This window comes from Columba livia, unplaced genomic scaffold (assembly GCF_036013475.1).
Source record: "Columba livia isolate bColLiv1 breed racing homer unplaced genomic scaffold, bColLiv1.pat.W.v2 Scaffold_132, whole genome shotgun sequence".
Taxonomy (NCBI): domain Eukaryota; kingdom Metazoa; phylum Chordata; class Aves; order Columbiformes; family Columbidae; genus Columba; species Columba livia.
In genome coordinates this window covers 72,246-90,874 of record NW_027043028.1, presented here as the reverse complement: position 1 = coordinate 90,874, position 18,629 = coordinate 72,246, and the positions used below count along the sequence as shown (strand labels likewise).

Below are 18,629 nucleotides of genomic sequence, written 5' to 3'. Positions count from 1 at the left end.
CAGGAAGGATATAGTGAAAAACAAGTCACTAAAGAGCCCTTTATTCTTTTTAGAGACAAGGAGAGCACTGCTGCTCATTTAAGCAGCCAACATTTATAAAAGAAAAGCCAGCAGTGAATTAGAAAGGGGTTGACAACATTATCACAATAAGAAAACAACCAACAACACCAGAAAATCCAGTTGACAGGCTGAGCTTGTAATTAGCTACATTAAAACTCCTGTATAGAAGAAGATGGCCAGTTTATTGCTTCAGAACACAGAGGGATATGAGTTTGCACAGGGCATCCTTGAGCTCCTGGTTCCTCATGCTGTAGATGAGGGGGTTCACTGCTGGAGGCACCACTGAGTACAGAACTGACACCACCAGGTCCAGGGATGGGGAGGAGATGGAGGGGGGCTTCAGGTGGGCAAACAAGGCAGTGCTGAGGAACAGGGAGACCACGGCCAGGTGAGGGAGGCAGGTGGAAAAGGCTTTGTGCCGTCCCTGCTCAGAGGGGATCCTCAGCACGGCCCTCAAGATCTGCACATAGGACACCACAATGAACACAAAACAGCCAAATGCCAAACAGACACTGACCACAATAAGCCCAAGTTCCCTGAGGTAGGAGTGTGAGCAGGAGAGCTTGAGGATCTGGGGGATTTCACAGAAGAACTGGCCCAGGGCATTGCCCTTGCACAGGGGCAGTGAAAATGTATTGGCCGTGTGCAGCAGAGCATTGAGAAACCCAGTGGCCCAGGCAGCTGCTGCCATGTGGACACAAGCTCTGCTGCCCAGGAGGGTCCCGTAGTGCAGGGGTTTGCAGATGGCAACGTAGCGGTCGTACGACATGATGGTGAGGAGACAATACTCTGCTGTGATCAAGAAGACAAACAAAAAGAGCTGTGCCGCACATCCCAAGTATGAGATGGCCCTGGAATCCCAGAAGGAATTGGCCATGGATTTGGGGACAACGGTGGAGATGCAGCCCAGGTCGAGGAGGGCGAGGTTGAGCAGGAAGAAGTACATGGGGGTGTGGAGGTGCTGGTCCCAGGCTATGGTGGTGATGATGAGGCCGTTGCCCAGGAGGGCAGCCAGGTAGATGCCCAGGAAGAGCCAGAAGTGCAAGAGCTGCAGCTCCCGTGTGTCTGTGAACGGCAGGAGGAGGAACTGGGTGATGGAGCTGCTGTTGGACATTGGCTGCCTGTGGGCATGAGGACCTGTGCAAGGAGGAAAAGGCAGTGACAAATTAGAGGGGACTTCTCTGGGGAAAATAAACATGCTGTTTCCCATGGAAAACCTCCTCCCTGATGGAAGGATGTTTCAGCCAATTCTGTTTCTACCAACTGAAAAAAACAGTTCATCACAGCTTAAAATGCAGCTTAGGCATCTAGATACTATGAACACACCTCTGGGTCAAGACCCCTGTGTTGGTGTCAGAACAAAAACTGACCCACACTCCCACCCCAACCCCAGAGAGCAAGAGCACCAGAAACAGGTGGAGAAACAGGGAAGAACACTGCAGTGCTACCAGAAAATAAAGCGAGGATAGAAAGGCAGACGGTCATGCTGTGGAACCTTCTCCTGACCCGGCTGTGCTGCTGCCACTCACAATAATGACACTGGAGAGCAAGTACTTTTAGCACCTTTATTGTGTACCACTTTGCAGGAACCCTTCACCTGCAGGTCCATCTGCTGAGGTGGAGACTCGTGACCTGGACCCCATGGCTTTGGGGCAGAGGGTCTGCTGGGGAGGAGAGGAGACCAGGGGTTGCTCTGGGAAATGTGTCTGCACTGCAGGGGATTGCAGGGGGGTTCCTAAATCCCGTCCCTGGCATATCTGGTAGGAGCTCCTTCTCCGTGCCCATGTCTGTGCTGCCTGCAGCTGTGTGTCTGTCCCTGGTCTGCTCCCTGTCAGTGTCACAGACCCCGTCCCACCCGCTGTGTGCTCAGCTCTGTCCTGCTCACACCTCCTGGCACTGCCCAGGGGCAGCTCTGTGTGTGCAGGGGCTCAGGAGCAGCTCAGACACGTCCTAACGAGAACTGGGGTCTCAGTGTCTGCTCCAAAGAGAGAAATAAATCCCCATCTCCCACTGCACACCCAGACGAGCAAGAGTGGAAAACTGAAAGCACAGACTCCTTCCCTTGCAGCTGTTCCTGTCTCGATGTTGTTGTTCAGAAGGACCCTCTGCCATGTCTGTGGGGGGATCTGGAGCTCTGAGCAGCCCTGACCCACACAGCCCCCTTCAACCCCACAAGCTCCCTGCCTGCCCTGCCGGGGGTCGCTCCTTCCACCCACAGCTGCTGCCATGGGATCTCCCGGGCAGGCTGAGCGCTGACCCTGGCAGGCGGCAGAGTCCCTGCCCGGCACAGCCCTGGGGTGCAGGGACCCTGCTCTGCAGGATAGCCCTGGGCACCCCTGGGTGCTCCCCAGGCTTCACAGCTGTTCAACATGGCCTGACAAGAGCCCCGTCCTTACAGACCCCACAAGCTGTGCCTGTGCCAGTTTCAGGAGATGCCTCCAGGAGCTACAGCTGCACTGCCCTGCACCCAGAGACTTACCATGGCAAGGGCTGCAAAGGTTTCTCCTCCAGTGAGCTCTCAGTCATCCTCCCAGTCCTGACCACCTTTAATCTCTCTCTGCCTTGCTCGTCTCCTGAGATCCCCAGGCAGAGCCCTCAGCCCTGCTGCGTGTGCAGAGGAGCTGCTCCTGGGCAGAGCTGTCTCTCTGCAGCGCTGCCGCTGCCATGAGCTCCCTGTGTCCCAGGAGCCCAGCCCAGCTCAGCAGCACAGGAGCAGCCCAAGGCGCTTTAATGACCCCTCTGGTGGGTTTGGTGCTGAGTCCATGGACTTCAGACCCTGGAGGAAGTTAAACAAACCTCTCAAGAAGGCAAAGTTAGATTCAAGTCCAAAGTTTCTTGTAATGTTAATGGGTCACACTGAGGGACACAACTGAGAAACCTTCCCAGGGGTCTGGTCAGAGAAGAAAATTGGAGGCAGAGATGACAGGTCAGGACAAGCAAGGTGAAGGTCTCTCTGATGACCAGTAAACCTGGATGTGTTTCATTAACCAAAGGGCCAAGCCCTGACCACCAGCCCTGGGAAGGCAGATCCTGTCCTTCCCACATTGCCCAGGCCCTTCCTGGGACAGTGTGATGTGGGGCTGTGCAAGGCCAAGGGCAGGACTATGGTCCCACACCTCCCAGGTTCCTGGCTGGGGACAAGGAGGCCATGAGGCCCCTGTGCTGCAAGGACAAGGTGTCTCCTCACAGGCATCAGAGGTGCAGACAACAGCCACAGCCAAGGGGAGAAGGAGCTCATGTCTGGTGGGGCTTTCAGCCTCTTTCCATCCCGTGATCATCTCCACGACAGCCTGTCCTGTGCTGTGGCATCCCCTGCACCTCTGTCCCTGCAGGCTGGAGACATCCCCCCTGCTGCCCCACCTTGCTCCTGTCTGAGCATCTTCCTTCCTTTGCTGAGATCTCTCCATCCTCCCCAGCTGGTCCTTGAAGCACAAAGCCTTGGGCTGATGCAGACTCCCTCTGCTGACCTGCTCCCCCACAGCACTGCCCTTCCATCACATTCCTTTCTGCTCATGTCCAGCCTGGACCTCCCCAGCTGCACTCTGTCCCTTTACTTCATTCCAATTCTGTTTCCCACTATGCAGAAAAACCTCCACCACCTCTGAAACCACCCTTCAAGCACTCTCAGGCTACTCCTGCACTGCTGCAGCCTCCCCAGCGCTGCTGGGCCAAAGCAGCCCAGGTCCCTCAGCACCCCACACCATGTGCACAAGGTGCTGAACCTGCCTTGGCACAGCCCTGCACTCTGCAGTTCCTCCCTGCTGCTCCAAACTGGGAAGCCGCACACTGGCACACACCCGTGTGTGTGGGTCACACCAGTGCTGAACCGAATGGGATGAGAACTGCAGGTGTCTGGGTCCCCACGCTCCTCCTCATGCAGCCCCGTGTGCAGCTGCCTTGTTCATGGTGAGCGTGCACCACGGGCTGGTGTGGGGACCTTGTAGTGCCCAGGCCCTTCTCCTCAGGGTCACTGCTCAGCGTGTCAGGTCCTGCTCTGTCCTGATGGATGGGGTTGTTCTCCTGCCCCGATACAGAACTGGTCACTTCCCTTTTTAAATCTTTAGAGCTTTCTGATGGGTGAACACCAGATTTTCTCAAGGTCTGCGCTGTCCCTTCACTGAAGCTCCATTTGTTCAGCTCTTAATGTTTGCATGCAGACGGCTTATCCTGATAAGGGGGTCTCTCCCAAGATACCAGGATGTGGAGTTGAAGGGCACTACAAATACCATCTTCTGCAGAAACTGTGGGGCCTTGGGCGTCTGATACTCATAATGTCAGAGGTCTGGACTTTGAGGGGAAGTTTCCCTTCATATGAGAGAGCAGCAGGAATGTGTGGAGCTCTGCCTGGGGACAGACGATGTCAGCTGAAGGTTGAGGAGTCAGCATGAGAGGGCAGAACAACATGGGCAATGTTGAGGTGACTGGACATCAGGACTCACTGATGAGGAAGAGGAATGAGATGAGGCCTCCTTCAGACAAATGAAAGAAGCCTCATGTTTCCAGGCCATGTCCTCGTGGCAGACCTGAGATATCAGAATATCTGCAAGGTACCAGCCATCCAGGAGGGTTTGGAGCCCATTGACAACATTTCCTGACACGGGTGACTGAGGAGTCAGTGGGGTGAGGTGCCCTGTGGGACTTCACACTTACAAACCAGAAAGAGTTGGTCAGGATGGAACAGTCAGGGATGGAAAGTGGAGCTGAGGCTCCTGGGAGATGAGAACAAGGCCAAGAGCAGGATTTCAGGAGAGCAAGCTTTGGCCTGCTGAGGGACCTGCTTGGGTCCTGTGGGATATGACCTTGGTGTCTGCAGAGCTTTTCTCTCCCATCTCCTCCCTCCTCTCTCCCACCTGCTGTTGTGCAGCGTTTTTTACCCTTTCTCAAATACAATATCCCAGAGGTGCTGCCAGCATCACTGAGTGGCTCAGATTTGGCAAGGAGTGGGTCCAGCTTGGAGCAGCTGAAATCGGCTCTGTCTGACATTGGTCAAACTCCTGTTGTCTTCCCAGAGAGGTGACAGCTGTAGCACAGCCACACTCACCCCCAGTTCCGAGAGTTTATCATGTAAACCCAATAGAGAGTGACAATGTGTTGGGTGTTACAAACTACATGATCATGTAGAAGAAATGGACAAGATCTTCTGTCAGCAACATGAGGAAGTCACCAGTCAATGAGCAGGTTCCTATGGGGAACTGTAATTGCTCTGACATTAACTGGCCTGGCAAAGTGGCAAGTGCCATCAGTCCAAAGGATCTTGGGCCAACTGCTTAACGTGTCTGCATTGTGGGCCAATGAGAGTGATGCTCAACTGGATCTGGAACTGGGAAACAAGGAATAGCTGGTGAGGGATGTGAACATCAGTGTCCACCTTGGCTGTTGTGACCAGGACACAGTGGGGTCCCAGGCACCAGAGGGGAGGGAGGAAGGCCAGCAGCAGAGCACAGGCTGGTGGGCTCCAGAGGAGAAGACTTGGACATACTGGGGGATGGTGGGCAAAGTGGTGCCATGGAAGTAGGTCTGAAGGGTGAAGGAGCTCAGGAAATCTGATAATCCTTACAGGACAGCCTGCTCCAAGCACTAGAATGATCTCTCCAAGTACCCATGAACAGAAGCATTTATCTCGTGAGGCTGCTCCTCTGAACTGATGGAGCTCCAGGGCAAAAGGCAGCACACAGGAGGTGGAAGCAGGGGAAGCTGCAAAGGTGGAATTTAGAAACCTTGTCCATGGATTTGGGGATGATGCCAAAGCTGCCCTGGACTTGATACCTGCACAGGAAGGGCAGCAAGATGAGCTGACAGAGCTTCACTTGCAGTAAGAGAATAGACATGGTGAACGTGGGCCTGCTGCTGAACTTCATAAGAGTAGAATCAGACGGGACTGAGGTTCTTCATGGCTTCTTTGCCTCCATCTTCACCAGCAAGGTCTCCAGAGACTTTGTTCCTGAAGGCAGGAGTCTGGAGAACACCCAGCAGTGGATGGGGCTCAAGTCAGGGGTGACCTGAGCAAACTCAGACACCATTACAGAACAGGAGATGGGTCACTTGACCAGCTCCTGAACACAAGTATCGCTGTGCTGTGGCACCTGAGATTGCCAGGAACAGCCACCTCTTGGTCCAGAGGAGTGTGACTCCTCTTGAGCTGTCCTGGCCTTTCCCCTTGCTCATATGGTGATTTAGTTACGTACTTTTCTGACATATTCAGTCTTTCCTAGGAGACATTCCACATCAATATGAACTGTAGTCTGCTGATGCCACCTGTTCTGGAAAGGGAGGGAAGGGCAAGCAGGGAAGGGAATAGAAGAAATTTGGCTTTATTGCTATTTATTATGGAAATGCTCTCTGTTTGGCTATTCCTGAAATCTCCCTAATCATCCACACCAGACTTGAAGCCTTTAGGAAAATGATGCACAGAGCCTTGGCTTGTAAGAGCATTTTCGATGTTAGTGAGCTCTCTGGTGTCGTAATTCTGAACTGCAGCTACTGAAACTGAACAAACCTCTAGTGAAGTGAAAGGCAGAAGCAAACCCCAAGTTTCTGAGGGTGTTTGGACCCCATGAAGGGCCATCACTGACACAGCTGTGAAGGAAACAACCAGTGCAGGTCCCTGTCCCTGGAGGCTGCTGAAGGCAAGACTTGGAGACACTGGTTCCAGGTGGTGAGGGCCATGTGGAGGTGGCTCTGATGCCATGTCAGCCCTTGATGCTTGTTCATCACCAGAATGGCTGAGCCTTGACCCCTGGGACCTGGTGGATTTTTCTCCAATGTTTTTCAAGGCTTTTCCTGTGGTCACTGTGAGTGTTTTGTGTTTTGGGGTGGGTTTTATGTCAACTCCTGTTGCTTTAACTGCAAGGCTCTGGTTTTCTGTGGAGTTGGAAATGCCTGTGAGCAAATCACAACTCATCCATCTTCTTTCATACACCTGGCAATGGTCACCAATCACCTCAATGTGCCTATCTCACACTTGCTTGAATCCCCTATTTGGATCCATACCCATCACTGCAGGAGGTTCATGGATCCACCAGGTTCATGGATGATTCCTGAGGACCATCCAGGTGTGGGCAGTGTAAGAGAGGAGCAGAGCAGGGTCAGCTCATGGGCCATGACTGAGCACAGCCACCCCAGCAGCAGCCGTTCCCCATCTCCCAGGCACAGCCATGCCCACTGCATGCAAATGGCACTGCCATACATGATTAGCCCAAGAGAGGCCTTTCTTCCTTCCGTATTCCCAGGAAAATCTTCCTCCTGTTCCTCCTCCACCTGCAGACATCAACTGCTTTCCATTTCTGGGCTCAGACATGGCTGGAAGGGTTCACTGAAGCCATCAGCCATCTCATTGCTTCTCCCTGACATGTCCTGACCCTCTCCCACACCTACAATGGCCAATCACGGCTGCTCAGGCCTCCCGCTCTTCAGAAGAGGCCTCGAGCTTCTTGGTTCTTCCTGGTGCTTATTATGGACTTCCTCGCTCTCTCCAGAGTTCATGATGAGCTTTCGTGTCCATAACAGCCCCTTTATGACCATGCCTCACTAAATGGTTGTCTTTGTATGATCATTTGTGCAGAAAGGGCAGTCACAGGACAGCACCCAATATGTCAAAACTGATGCCGACTGAAATGCCGTAAAGCCCTGGTGAGTTCCCCCTGTGTCTGTGTCTCTCCTGGAAGGAGTCTGTCCCGAGAAGGGGATCCAGCTCCTGCCACTCTCTGCAGAGGCACATGAGCAGTGTCCATCACCTGGGGACACAAAGGGTGACGTTTGCCAGACCACCCGTCATCTGAACCACTTAGATGTGTGCTTGTGGATGGGGTATGGAGCCTTATAGTGCAAATGCCTATTTAATTGTCGTTGCCAGAGGGGCGACCACAGATGCAGTGTACTATTTTACAGATATTTAAATATAAGCATATACGACTGACATTCCTAGATATGTTACACAAACACCTGAAGGATTATTCATGCCTTTAACATGATTATCCTCAGAAGGCCACCAGCTTTGCATCTCAGGAAATGGGATCCAGAGTCCAAGGGCAGGATGGTTTGGGCTCTGTTCTGGGATCTGGAAACTGAAACGTGCTCCCATCTCCCAGCCCCCTGCCCTCCTCAGTGAGGGTGTGAGACATTCTGCCAGCGAGGGCTGAACTCACAGCCATGACCAGTATCTTATGTCCAACTGCAGCCAATGGTGTCCTGCCAGCTCAGGTTTGGAGTTTCCATTGCTGGAGGTGTTTAAAAGCTCTGGAGACGTGGCCCTTTAGGATATGGTTTAGTGGTGGACTAGGCAGTGTTTGATTTACGGTTGGAGTCCATGTTCTTACTGGTCTTTTCCAGCCTAAGTGATTCCATGATTCTCTGATTCTCTGATTTGGGTTGAAACCATTTCAATCCCATCACCTCCAGCTTCCCTCAGAGGCGGCTGTTGTGTGGCACAACTGTCCTGGCTCTCCAGGCAGGTTGGGCACTGGGTTGGTGTCTGCATTGGCAGTTTTCCCCTTCCTGGGGTAAAAGGCTGTTGAGCAGAGACAGTTGTAGAGATTTGGGTCACAGGGGTTTGCAGCAATCCTGTCAAACTCTGAGCAGGATGAACTTTGGAGCCCAGGAACAATGGAGATGCTCTGAAGGATGTTTGTGAACAGTGGTGCTGTCACTAGTATCAGTAACAGGGAACTCCTCATTCTCACTGATGATGATGATGATGATTTAAATCTCTTTAATTTCAGTCCTAACAGACATTCTTGCTTTTCCAAGCATCTACTACACCTCAGCAGTTGTGTCTTGGAATAAGTTTTTAGAACATGCTTTTTCTCTCACTTTTTTTTTGTTTTAATCATTTAAAGAGTACACCTCTTGGACAGAATTACCCCCAAATTGTGCTTCTTTCATTATTTTTCTACCTTTTAATTATTTCTTATGTGGTGTGATGTGGAGGTTGCATAGAATAGTTTCTTTTTGAGACAAAGAAGGCCAAGGAACAGATCCCAGGTCAGTGCAAAGGCCCAAAGGAATCTAGAATCTTTATGTGTGTGCACTGACACACACTGTCACCTGCATTTCCAGTCTCTGCAGTCCCAACCGTGCAGCAGAGTCTGGAGTTCTGAGCTCCCTTCATCTGCCCCGTGTGACACGTGTAAAATGGAACTACCCCAGTGCAATGGCTGGTTTTGATTCTCTTCACAGCCTGAAGCACCACATGGGCCAGGAGACAAGCCAGGATACCCAACCAGGGCTCACATGCTCTGCTCTTACACTTCGGGTGTTCCCAGGAATCTCAGCAGACATGTCACGCTGATATCTGGGTGCAAGGAGCTGGTCAAGTGTCTCATCTCCATTTCTGTAACGGTGGCTTTGCTGCCTGGCTGATGTGCAGACTCTGTACATGGATGCTGACACCTCTTGAACAACCTGCTCTGAAAGGGTTAACAACATGGGCTGTTCTTTCTGGAAGGGTATTAGAACAGCAAAAAAGTCCCTGGTTTGGGGCAAATGAAAAGAGATGCAAAAGTTGCGGTCAGGAATGTTTGGGGGCACTTGTAAAGCAGCCCTGCACCTCATGTGAATTATTCCTGTGCTCAGGGAGCACCTGGGAGCTGTCCCTAAATTGAAAACATAAAGGAGAAGGAAGGACAGTGCCATTCAGGCTCAAAGGGACCTCGCCAGGTGTCTTGACCAACCTCCTGCTCACAGCAGGGTCAGACCAGATTGCTCAGGGCTTTATCCAAACACGTCTTGGTCACTTTCTGGGACAGAGTGGGTGCGCACTCCTGGGAAACAGCTTCCAGTGCTTGACTGTCCTCAGGACTGGAAAGTTTCTCCCTTTCTACAGCACCTTTCCAAGCCCAACCATCCAGATTGGTTTTACTCATCTACTTGCACACTAACACAGACCATAATATCCTACCTTGGACACAAGAATATTGCAGGGGATGACACTGAATGTCTTGCTGACTTCCAGGTAACAGACCACCAATGTTCTCTCCACATCCACCACCCTATCCTTTCCTCAGAGAAAGCAAAGAGGATGGACAGGCACAACCTGCCCTGGGTAAACCCCGTCACCTTCTCTTCCAGACACCCAGAAATGGGGTCCCAGTGGACATGCTCTGGGGCACAGCCCTTAGTTCCCCTGCTCACCCATTGGCCATTTTGAAAAGTGCACACACTGTGTGAGAGCTGCCAGTGGTCAGGGAGTCCCCCCAGTCTCCATGAGCTTTCACAGATGGTGGAGAGTGGCCTCACTGTGTCATCGCCCTGCTGTCCCAGCTCCTGGGATGCTGCCCCTGCTGTCCCATAGACTGGAGAGGATTGTGTTAGTTTCGGTGACTCCGACTTGATCCCCATGCACTGCTGGTTGTTCTGACTCCAGTCACAGAGATCTCAGAGACCTTGCTGGTGAAGAGGGAGGACAAGACAACACAGGGATTCTCATCTCTTTCCCTTATTAAATTCATCAGTCACCACACAGGGTCTTTGTTTGTCCTTTAACTGTTCCTGCAGTAGTAACAGCTCATTATGGGGCCCTGGAATTGCCTTACAGGTCAAGACTGAGCATTTATCTGGACTGTTGCTGTGCTTGGCGGCTGCTGTCCTTGAGACCAGATGAACTCACTCCTGCCACCCTGCCTGGCAGTTCATTCCATCCGTGTCACAGCTCTGTCTGCAGCACTGACAGCTCCAGCTCCCCAGTCAGGTCCCTGGCTGAGGACATTGCCTCACATCTGGGCTGAGCCACCCCAGCTGTGGCACCAGCCCAGCTCTGACCTGCACAAGAAACCTGGTACCAAGTGTCCAAGAGACCATGTGTGCAAAGGCTTTGAATCAGAGCACAGACATGACATGGCCAGAGACTGATGAATGTCTCTCTAGACCTAGGAGTGTAAAACCAGAACAAAATGCCTAAGTTCATTCAACTGAAGATATTCCTCCCCTAGCCCGGAGAAATTAGATCCTTTGCTGTAACATTCCTGGTGTCCTGTCTGATGATGGGACAAGAAAAATGATTGTCATACCAATTTATTCTTTAAAATGAAAAATACAATGCTATAAAGAAGTGTCTCTAAAGAGGAGAGAGAATCAACACCACTGATTACTTCAACTTCGAAGTTGTGCCATTGGAGTCCCAGAGACACCTGGAGGAGCCCAGAGGGGACAGAGAAAGGGACATCAAGGGCTGCTCCTGTGCTGCTGAGCTGGGCTGGGCTCCTGGGACACAGGGAGCTCATGGCAGCGGCAGCGCTGCAGAGAGACAGCTCTGCCCAGGAGCAGCTCCTCTGCACACGCAGCAGGGCTGAGGGCTCTGCCTGCAGCACCGAGGGCACAGGAGCCAGGCACAGAGAGATTAAGGCAATGTGGGGGGTTGGTTGCTGAGGATTCAATGAGACAAATCACAGTTCTAACACGGTAAGTCTCTGGCTGTAGGACAATGCAGCTGCATTTCCTGGAGGGAGACCCTAAGCTGGTACATTCCACAATTTACAGGATCTGTCAGGTCTCTCTCACAGTATCTCTGCTGTAGAGGAGAAGAACACACTCCAGAGCAGGGCTTCCCTGCTGCACTGTCAGAGGAACAGGGAATGACGACAATTTCTGCTGAGGGTGACTGCAGGGGGAGCACCCAGGGGTGCCCAGGGCTGTCCTGCAGAGCAGGGTCCCTGTCTGGGGGAGATCCCCATGGTGCTGTGGGGACAAGCTGTGGGGGGAAGGAGCATTCCCGATAAGGGCAGGAAAGGTGCTTCTGCTGTGGAGAGGATGCTGTGTGGCTCAGCGCTGCTCACAGCTACAGATCACCCCCAGGGTTTTTCCAAGGGGATGCCTCAAGGAGAATATCAATGCAAGGATTGCCAGACAGATAAGGAGCTTTCCTGAGCCTGTCTTTTCAGTTTCCTCTCCCAAGGGGTGGGGGGTGCAGGAAAGGATAAAATGAAAAGGAGCTCTCATGCTTAAACAAGTCACTGATACTCCTGAACTGCAACTCTGAGTGATCAGTCCATCTGCCAGAAGGCTCATGACATCCCTTCACCTCCCCTCTGCCTGTGCACAGCACCTGCATCACCTTGGCTGGACCCGTCAGCCTTAGTCTGACCTGTCCTGTTTTCCAGCCTGCAAACAGGAAGATGCCCCCAGGCAGTGCCCTGTGAACAGGCAGGATCTGTAGGGCCAGGGGGAGGGCACAGAGGGTGGGATGGTCTGTGAGCACTGACAGGGAAGAGACATGGACAGGGAAACACCTCCCAGGGGAGAATCTCCAGGCAGCAGGGAAATGATCAGAAATGAGAGGAAACCAAACCCGCAATGGTTATGGGAGGGAGAACAGAGAAAAGTGCCTGTGATCCCCTGCAGTGCAGATCCCTCCTGTGAGCAGCCCCCTGGCCTCCTGTCCCACCCAGCAAAGCCTCTGCCCTCAGGGCCGGGGGCTCCAAGGCATGAAGCAGCTCCTGCGCAGCCAGAGCTCCAGTTCCTCTGCAGAGCACAGGGGCTGAGAGCAGCTGCCCGGCAGTGTTGGTGTCTGGGAGGTGCTGCACAGCTGGGGAAGGGTGACGCTGTCTGAGTGCCCGGCTGCCTCTGCCCTGGCCTCTCTCACACCCACCCTCACCGCATTCTCCTTCTTGCTCCCCTGCTCTGGGTCACTGCTGTTGGGATCTTGTTCTTGCTGTCAGGCTCTCTGGGGATGGCAGTTTCAGCTGCAGAGTCACAGCCTGAGCTTGTGGGTCCTTTCCTGCAGGTGTGTCCATGGGCACACGTGTCCCAGCTTTGCTCTGACCTGTGGGCTGTGGGCAATGCAGTCTGTGGGGCTGGGGAATGAGCTGAGTCTCCCTCAATCAAATGCCATCATCAGGACACTTGGATATCTCCCTGGGTTTCCTTCCAAGCTGTGAGCTTCCCTTCATGATGTAAACCTTTCCTACAGCATCTGTGTGTCATCTGATAGCCCCACGGAAAAGCAAAGATTCTACAACAGATAAAATGCTGTTTGGTTTGTGAAATGAGACGTGTCTGTCCTGTGCTAAATGTGGGGTGCTGAGACCTTTGGAAAGGGTGAGACCTGTCATGGTCTGAGGTGGATCCCTCTGCTCTCAGCAGTGCCTGGTGGCTTTTCAGGGTAACATGGGAGTGTGATCAGCCCCCATCTCAGAAAGGTGCCAGCCCAGGGCAGCTGGAGCAAGACAGAGGGACAGAGCAGCTGCCCTCACTCTGCACTGACCCACAGGCACCCTCTGGTCTCGCAGGACTCGCTCTGTTCTCCCTGAGTGCAGCAGAAATGCTGAGGGTTTCTGACACCCAACAACACTCCCCAGTGTGGGAGGGCAGAAGCAGCTGTAGAAACACCAAACCTCTCAAAGTCAGTTTCTCAGGCCTGGTGGTACAGATGCTGACAGTCCCTTCTGCACCAGGAGCGGTTCCAGCTGACAAAGCTGAACCCCAGGACTGGCCCCTGCCCACCCGATCACACAGGGTCAGGCTGAGTCCTCAGGAGCCCCTGGGCAGAGACCCTGCTCTTCATTGCACTCTCATCAAGCACCGACGAGGGCTCAGCCAGGACGTTCTCCTGGAAAAAGAAAAGTGTCTCTTTGTGTGACAGGGTGGGAGGGTCTGTGGGAAATGGGTTTGATTATTCCCAGAGAAGTCTCATCTAAACCTTCACTATCTTTTCCTCCTTGCACAGGTCCTCATGCCCACAGGCAGCAAATGTCCAACAGCAGCTCCATCACCCAGTTCCTCCTCCTGCCGTTCACAGACACACGGGAGCTGCAGCTCTTGCACTTCTGGCTCTTCCTGGGCATCTACCTGGCTGCCCTCCTGGGCAACGGCCTCATCGTCACCACCATAGCCTGGGACCAGCACCTCCACACCCCCATGTACTTCTTCCTGCTCAACCTCGCCCTCCTCGACCTGGGCTGCATCTCCACCATCGTCCCCAAGTCCATGGCTAATTCCCTCTGGGATTCCAGGGACATCTCATACTCGGGATGTGCGACACAGCTCTTTTTGTTTCTCTTCTTGATTACAGCAGAATTTTATCTCCTCACAGTCATGTCGTATGACCGCTACGTTGCCATCTGCAAACCCCTGCACTACGGGACCCTCCTGGGCAGCAGAGCTTGTGTCCACATGGCAGCAGCTGCCTGGGCCACTGGGTTTCTCAATGCTCTCCTGCACACGGCCAATACATTTTCACTGCCCCTGTGCAAGGGCAATGCCCTGGGCCAGTTCTTCTGTGAAATCCCCCAGATCCTCAAGCTCTCCTGCTCACTCTCCTACCTCAGGGAAATGGGGCTTCTTGTGGTCAGTGTCTGCTTAGGATTTGGGTGTTTTGTGTTCATTGTGGTGTCCTATGTGCAGATCTTGAGGGCCGTGCTGAGGATCCCCTCTGAGCAGGGACGGCACAAAGCCTTTTCCACCTGCCTCCCTCACCTGGCCGTGGTCTCCCTGTTCATCAGCACTGGCGTGTTTGCTGACCTGAAACCCTCATCCATCTCCTCCCTATCCTTGGACATGGTGGTGTCTGTTCTGTACTCAGTGGTGCCTCCAGCAGTGAACCCCCTCATCTACAGCATGAGGAACAGGGAACTCAAGGAGTCTATAAGGAAAGTGATGACTGTTTTCTTTTCAAAAGCTGTAATGAAGTGACCTCCTGCTTCTGCATGTCACTTGTAATATAACGCAGTACTAGTTCAACCTGAGTTCTGTAGCTTTTGTGGTTTTTTTTGTTGTTTGTTTTTTTCTCTTTGGTGTTTGTTTTACTTGCTTGTATTAATGCTATCCACAAGAAAAATTATTTGTCTTCTTATGGCTGTGTCCATATCTACCTGTCTGGTGTGTCCCATAGTCTTTGTGTAAATAAGAACCCGTACTCTCTGTGTGTATAAATGAAATAAAGGACCCCGCACTGACTTGTTTGCCCAGAATCCTCTCTCTGGGATCTCTGGGGCTGCAGGAGCCATGTCTGTGTGCTGAGGGGGAGTGAGCAGGAGCCACCCTGAGATGGGTCTTCCTCCCACCCTGACCAACGTGAATCTGCGGACTCACCCCATGGCCCTGGGCACCACAGCCCACTTGCTCTGCAGAGCAGCACCGCCAGGTCGGAGCTGTATGGAGCGTGGGAAGGGGGGCAGGAACAGCTGGCCAGGTCAGCATAGCTCAGGTCTCTTGGGAAAGGGCTCTGTGGGGAGACAGGATGATCCAGGAGAAGAGTGGGGCACTGTATATGTACAGGAAAGACATGGAAAGAGAAACCCTTTGCTGCAGGTGGCAGCTTGGGGCAGTGGCCCTGGCACTGTGGCAGCAGCTTCTCATGTTTAGTGTTTTTTTTTTTTTTTTTTTCAAGGGATGTTTTGTGTTCATTGTGGTGTCCTATGTGCAGATCTTGAGGGCCGTGCTGAGGATCCCCTCTGAGCAGGGACGGCACAAAGCCTTTTCCACCTGTCTCCCTCACCTGGCCGTGGTCTCCCTGTTTGTCAGCACTGCCTTGTTTGCCCACCTGAAGCCCCTCTCCATCTCCTCCCCATCCCTGGACCTGGTGGTGTCAGTTCTGTACTCGGTGGTGCCTCCAGCAGTGAACCCCCTCATCTACAGCATGAGGAACCAGGAGCTGAAAGTGGCACTGAAGAAGCCGATTCAGTCATTTTTCTGTCAGCAACAGTTACCTGTGTCTCTTCAGAAGTGATTTCCGGTTCATCTCAGGAATCTCCTGTGCATTAAGCATTTCATCTGTGATAACCATGTTTGTCAAGGAATTTCTTCACCCACGGCACTTCTCCAGAGCAGTGACTCAGAGGCCTCTCTACCTGTTTCTGGGGTCCTGGTACAGCTGGTGTCCTGTGTCACTTCTCTGTAATACAGGTGTGGACCCATTTTGAAATCACTGTATTTCTGAAATTGGGGCCATCTTTTTGAAACACCCCACAAAAGGGGATTTCCTCAGTCTCAGTATTTGGAGCTTGGGCTCTTCTTCCAAAGATGTGGTCAGCCTGAATAAATTTCCCCCACAAGGCCATGCTGCCGTACTTGTGTTTTTCATGGCTCAGGGGAGGACTTGGGGCACCATGTTACGTCATGGTGCTGGTTTGAGTGTCCATCTGTGGGTGCTCATTGTTCCTGGAGATGGTGAAGGACCTTCAGTGATCTGCCTTGGACTGTCTCGCTGTGGTTTCCAGGCACCACAGCCTGCTCCCTGTGCTCTGTGCTTCAACAGGAGAATGAATGACCCACAGAACCCTGTCTCTGCATTCCAAAGCTCAGGGCAGGCTGCTCTGTCACTGCGGTAGCAGGAGCAGCATGAAGAGCTCCTGGCCAGGAGTCGTGTGCTGGTGAGAGGGGCTGGCACAGGAGGGCTGACACCAACGGGTGTAAAGGACCTCTTGGAAACAAGAGCAGGGGACAAAGCGGGGCTGGCCTTGCTTCCATCATGCCATGGCTGGCCCCAGGCCTTAGGCTGATAGGCTGATCCTCCTCTCTGTCCCAATCCATCTATCTATCTATCCACCCATCTGTCCATCCGTCCATATCAGTACTCCATCTGGGTGAGCTGCCCCATCACGTTTCTCATCCCAAAGAGATCATGTAATAATTTAAGTTGGGAGAGACTCTCAAGACCATTGAGTCCAATTATTAACCTAACTCTGGCACTAAACCATGTCCCTAAGAACCTCATCTGTATGTCTTTTAAACACCTTCAGGGATGTTCACTCAACCACTCCATGGGCAGCCTGTTCCAATGCCTCACAAACTCTTCCGTGAAGAAATTTTTCCTAATATATGAACTGAATTTTCCTGGGTGAAACTTGAGGCCATTTCCTCTGCTTCTGCAATGGCCATATGGGAGAACAGACCAACACCCTCCATGTTCCAACCTCCTTTCAGGTAGCTGTAGACAGCAATAAGATCTCCCCTCAGCCTTCTTTTCTCCAGGCAAAACAGCCCCAGTTACCTCCACTGCTCCACATCTGACTTGTTCTCCAGACCCCTCAGCAGCTTTGTTGCCCTTCTCTGAACTCACTCCGGCACCTCAAGGTCTTTCTTGTAGTGAGGGGCCAAAAACTGAACACAGGATTTGAGGTGCATCCTCACCAGTGCCAAGAACAGAGGAATGATCACTTGCCTGGTCCTGCTGGCCACACTATTCCTGATGCATGATGGGATGCTGGTGGCCTTCTTGGCCACCTGGGCACACGCTGGCTCATGTTCAGTCACTGTCCATCAACACCCCCAGGGCCTTTTCCATCGGGCAGATATCCAGCCGCTCTCCCCTGAGCCCATAGTGCTGCCTGGGGTTGTTGTGACCCAAGTGCAGAACCCAGCACTTGGCATGAAATTGAACAAGTCCAAGTGTTGGATTGTTCACCTGGGATAGAGTAACACTGAGTGCAAGTGTAGATTGGGAGAGAGCGGCTGGAGAGCAGCCCTGCAGAAAGGGATCTGGCGTGATGGTTGGCCACAGGGTCAATAGGAGCCAACATTGTCCCCCAACAGTCAAGATGGTAAACGGCATCCTGGGTGCATCAAACACAGCACGGCCAAGTGGTCAAAAGAGGTGACTATGTTGCTGTATTCAGCATTGGTGCAGCCTCACCTTGAGTTCTGTGTGCAGTTCTGGGCCCCACATATTTTTACAAGGACGTAAAGGTCCTTGAATGCATCTAGACCATCCCCAAGCCCATTGGAGGCTCTTAGGAAGGGTTCCTCTCTCCAAATATCCAGCCCAGCTTGTTGCTGCATGAACAACCAGGAGAAACTGCCCCTGGACCCTCATTCCAGACCCCATCTCCTCCACCCCATACAGGCAGTGCTCTCCCCCTTGGCACTGAGGTGGTTCCAAGGACCCAAGAGACACCTGTAGGAGGAGATGTTGGGTGGGGATATGGTGTCCTTCAGTGCTCCTCATGGTACCTCCTGCTGGGCTTTGTGCAACTGGTCACAGCCCTCTGAGCCTGGATGTTCAGCCAGTTCTCAGTGGTGCTAAACAGGAACATGCCCGTGAGCACATTGGGCTGCACTGGGAGGAGCGTGGCCACACAGACAAGGGCAGTTATTGTCCATCGTGACTCAGCACTGGTGTGGTCACATCTGGAGCCGTGTGTCCAAGTGTGAGGTTCCCCATTCTTGAGGAATGGGGAGGAGCTGCCGTGTGGCCAGAGAAAGTCTGGGTCATGTGTGGAGATGTTGAGAGACTCAGACTGCTTTAGCCTGGTGAAGTGGAGCCTGAGGAAACGTGCTGGTTTTACTGAAATTGAGTTAATTTTCTTCATGCATTTTGAACCTCTCTCCTTCACAGCCAGTACAGTCTTTTGTTTAGATTTACTATGAGAATAATGAGATAATGCTGTTTCTTCCCTGGAATAGAGTTAATTTTGTCTTTTAGCAGCTTTACAGTGTTTGCCATTTGCTATGAAAGGAATGTCAGAACTCACTGAGATCTTGGCTGTTGTCAGGGAAACCAAGGACTCCTTTGGCCATCCAGCTGTGGATGCAGATTAGCAGGAGGGGACACAGACAGGACAGCACCTGGATTGACATGCAGGCTGACCAATGAAATATTCCCTATGATTAGCGCCATGCTCAGTCTAAAGCTGGAGTCG

At 52.5% G+C, this 18,629-nt stretch overlaps 2 protein-coding genes across 2 annotated transcripts; one reads left to right on the top strand and one right to left on the bottom strand.

The window, feature by feature from the left end:
- Positions 1 to 241: 241 nt before the first annotated feature.
- LOC135577627 (olfactory receptor 14J1-like) lies at positions 242 to 799 on the bottom strand (the record flags this gene model as incomplete). The annotated part of the gene is made up of 1 exon (XM_065047757.1): positions 242 to 799. A coding segment is annotated over one exon (558 nt), but the record flags the coding sequence as incomplete, so codon positions are not given.
- A 12,941-nt stretch (positions 800 to 13,740) lies between these two features.
- Positions 13,741 to 15,130, top strand: LOC135577658 (olfactory receptor 14A16-like). The gene has a single exon (XM_065047791.1). The coding sequence runs from the start codon at positions 13,741 to 13,743 to the stop codon at positions 14,680 to 14,682; it is 942 nt and encodes a 313-aa protein (XP_064903863.1). The 3' UTR covers positions 14,683 to 15,130.
- Positions 15,131 to 18,629: the final 3,499 nt, after the last annotated feature.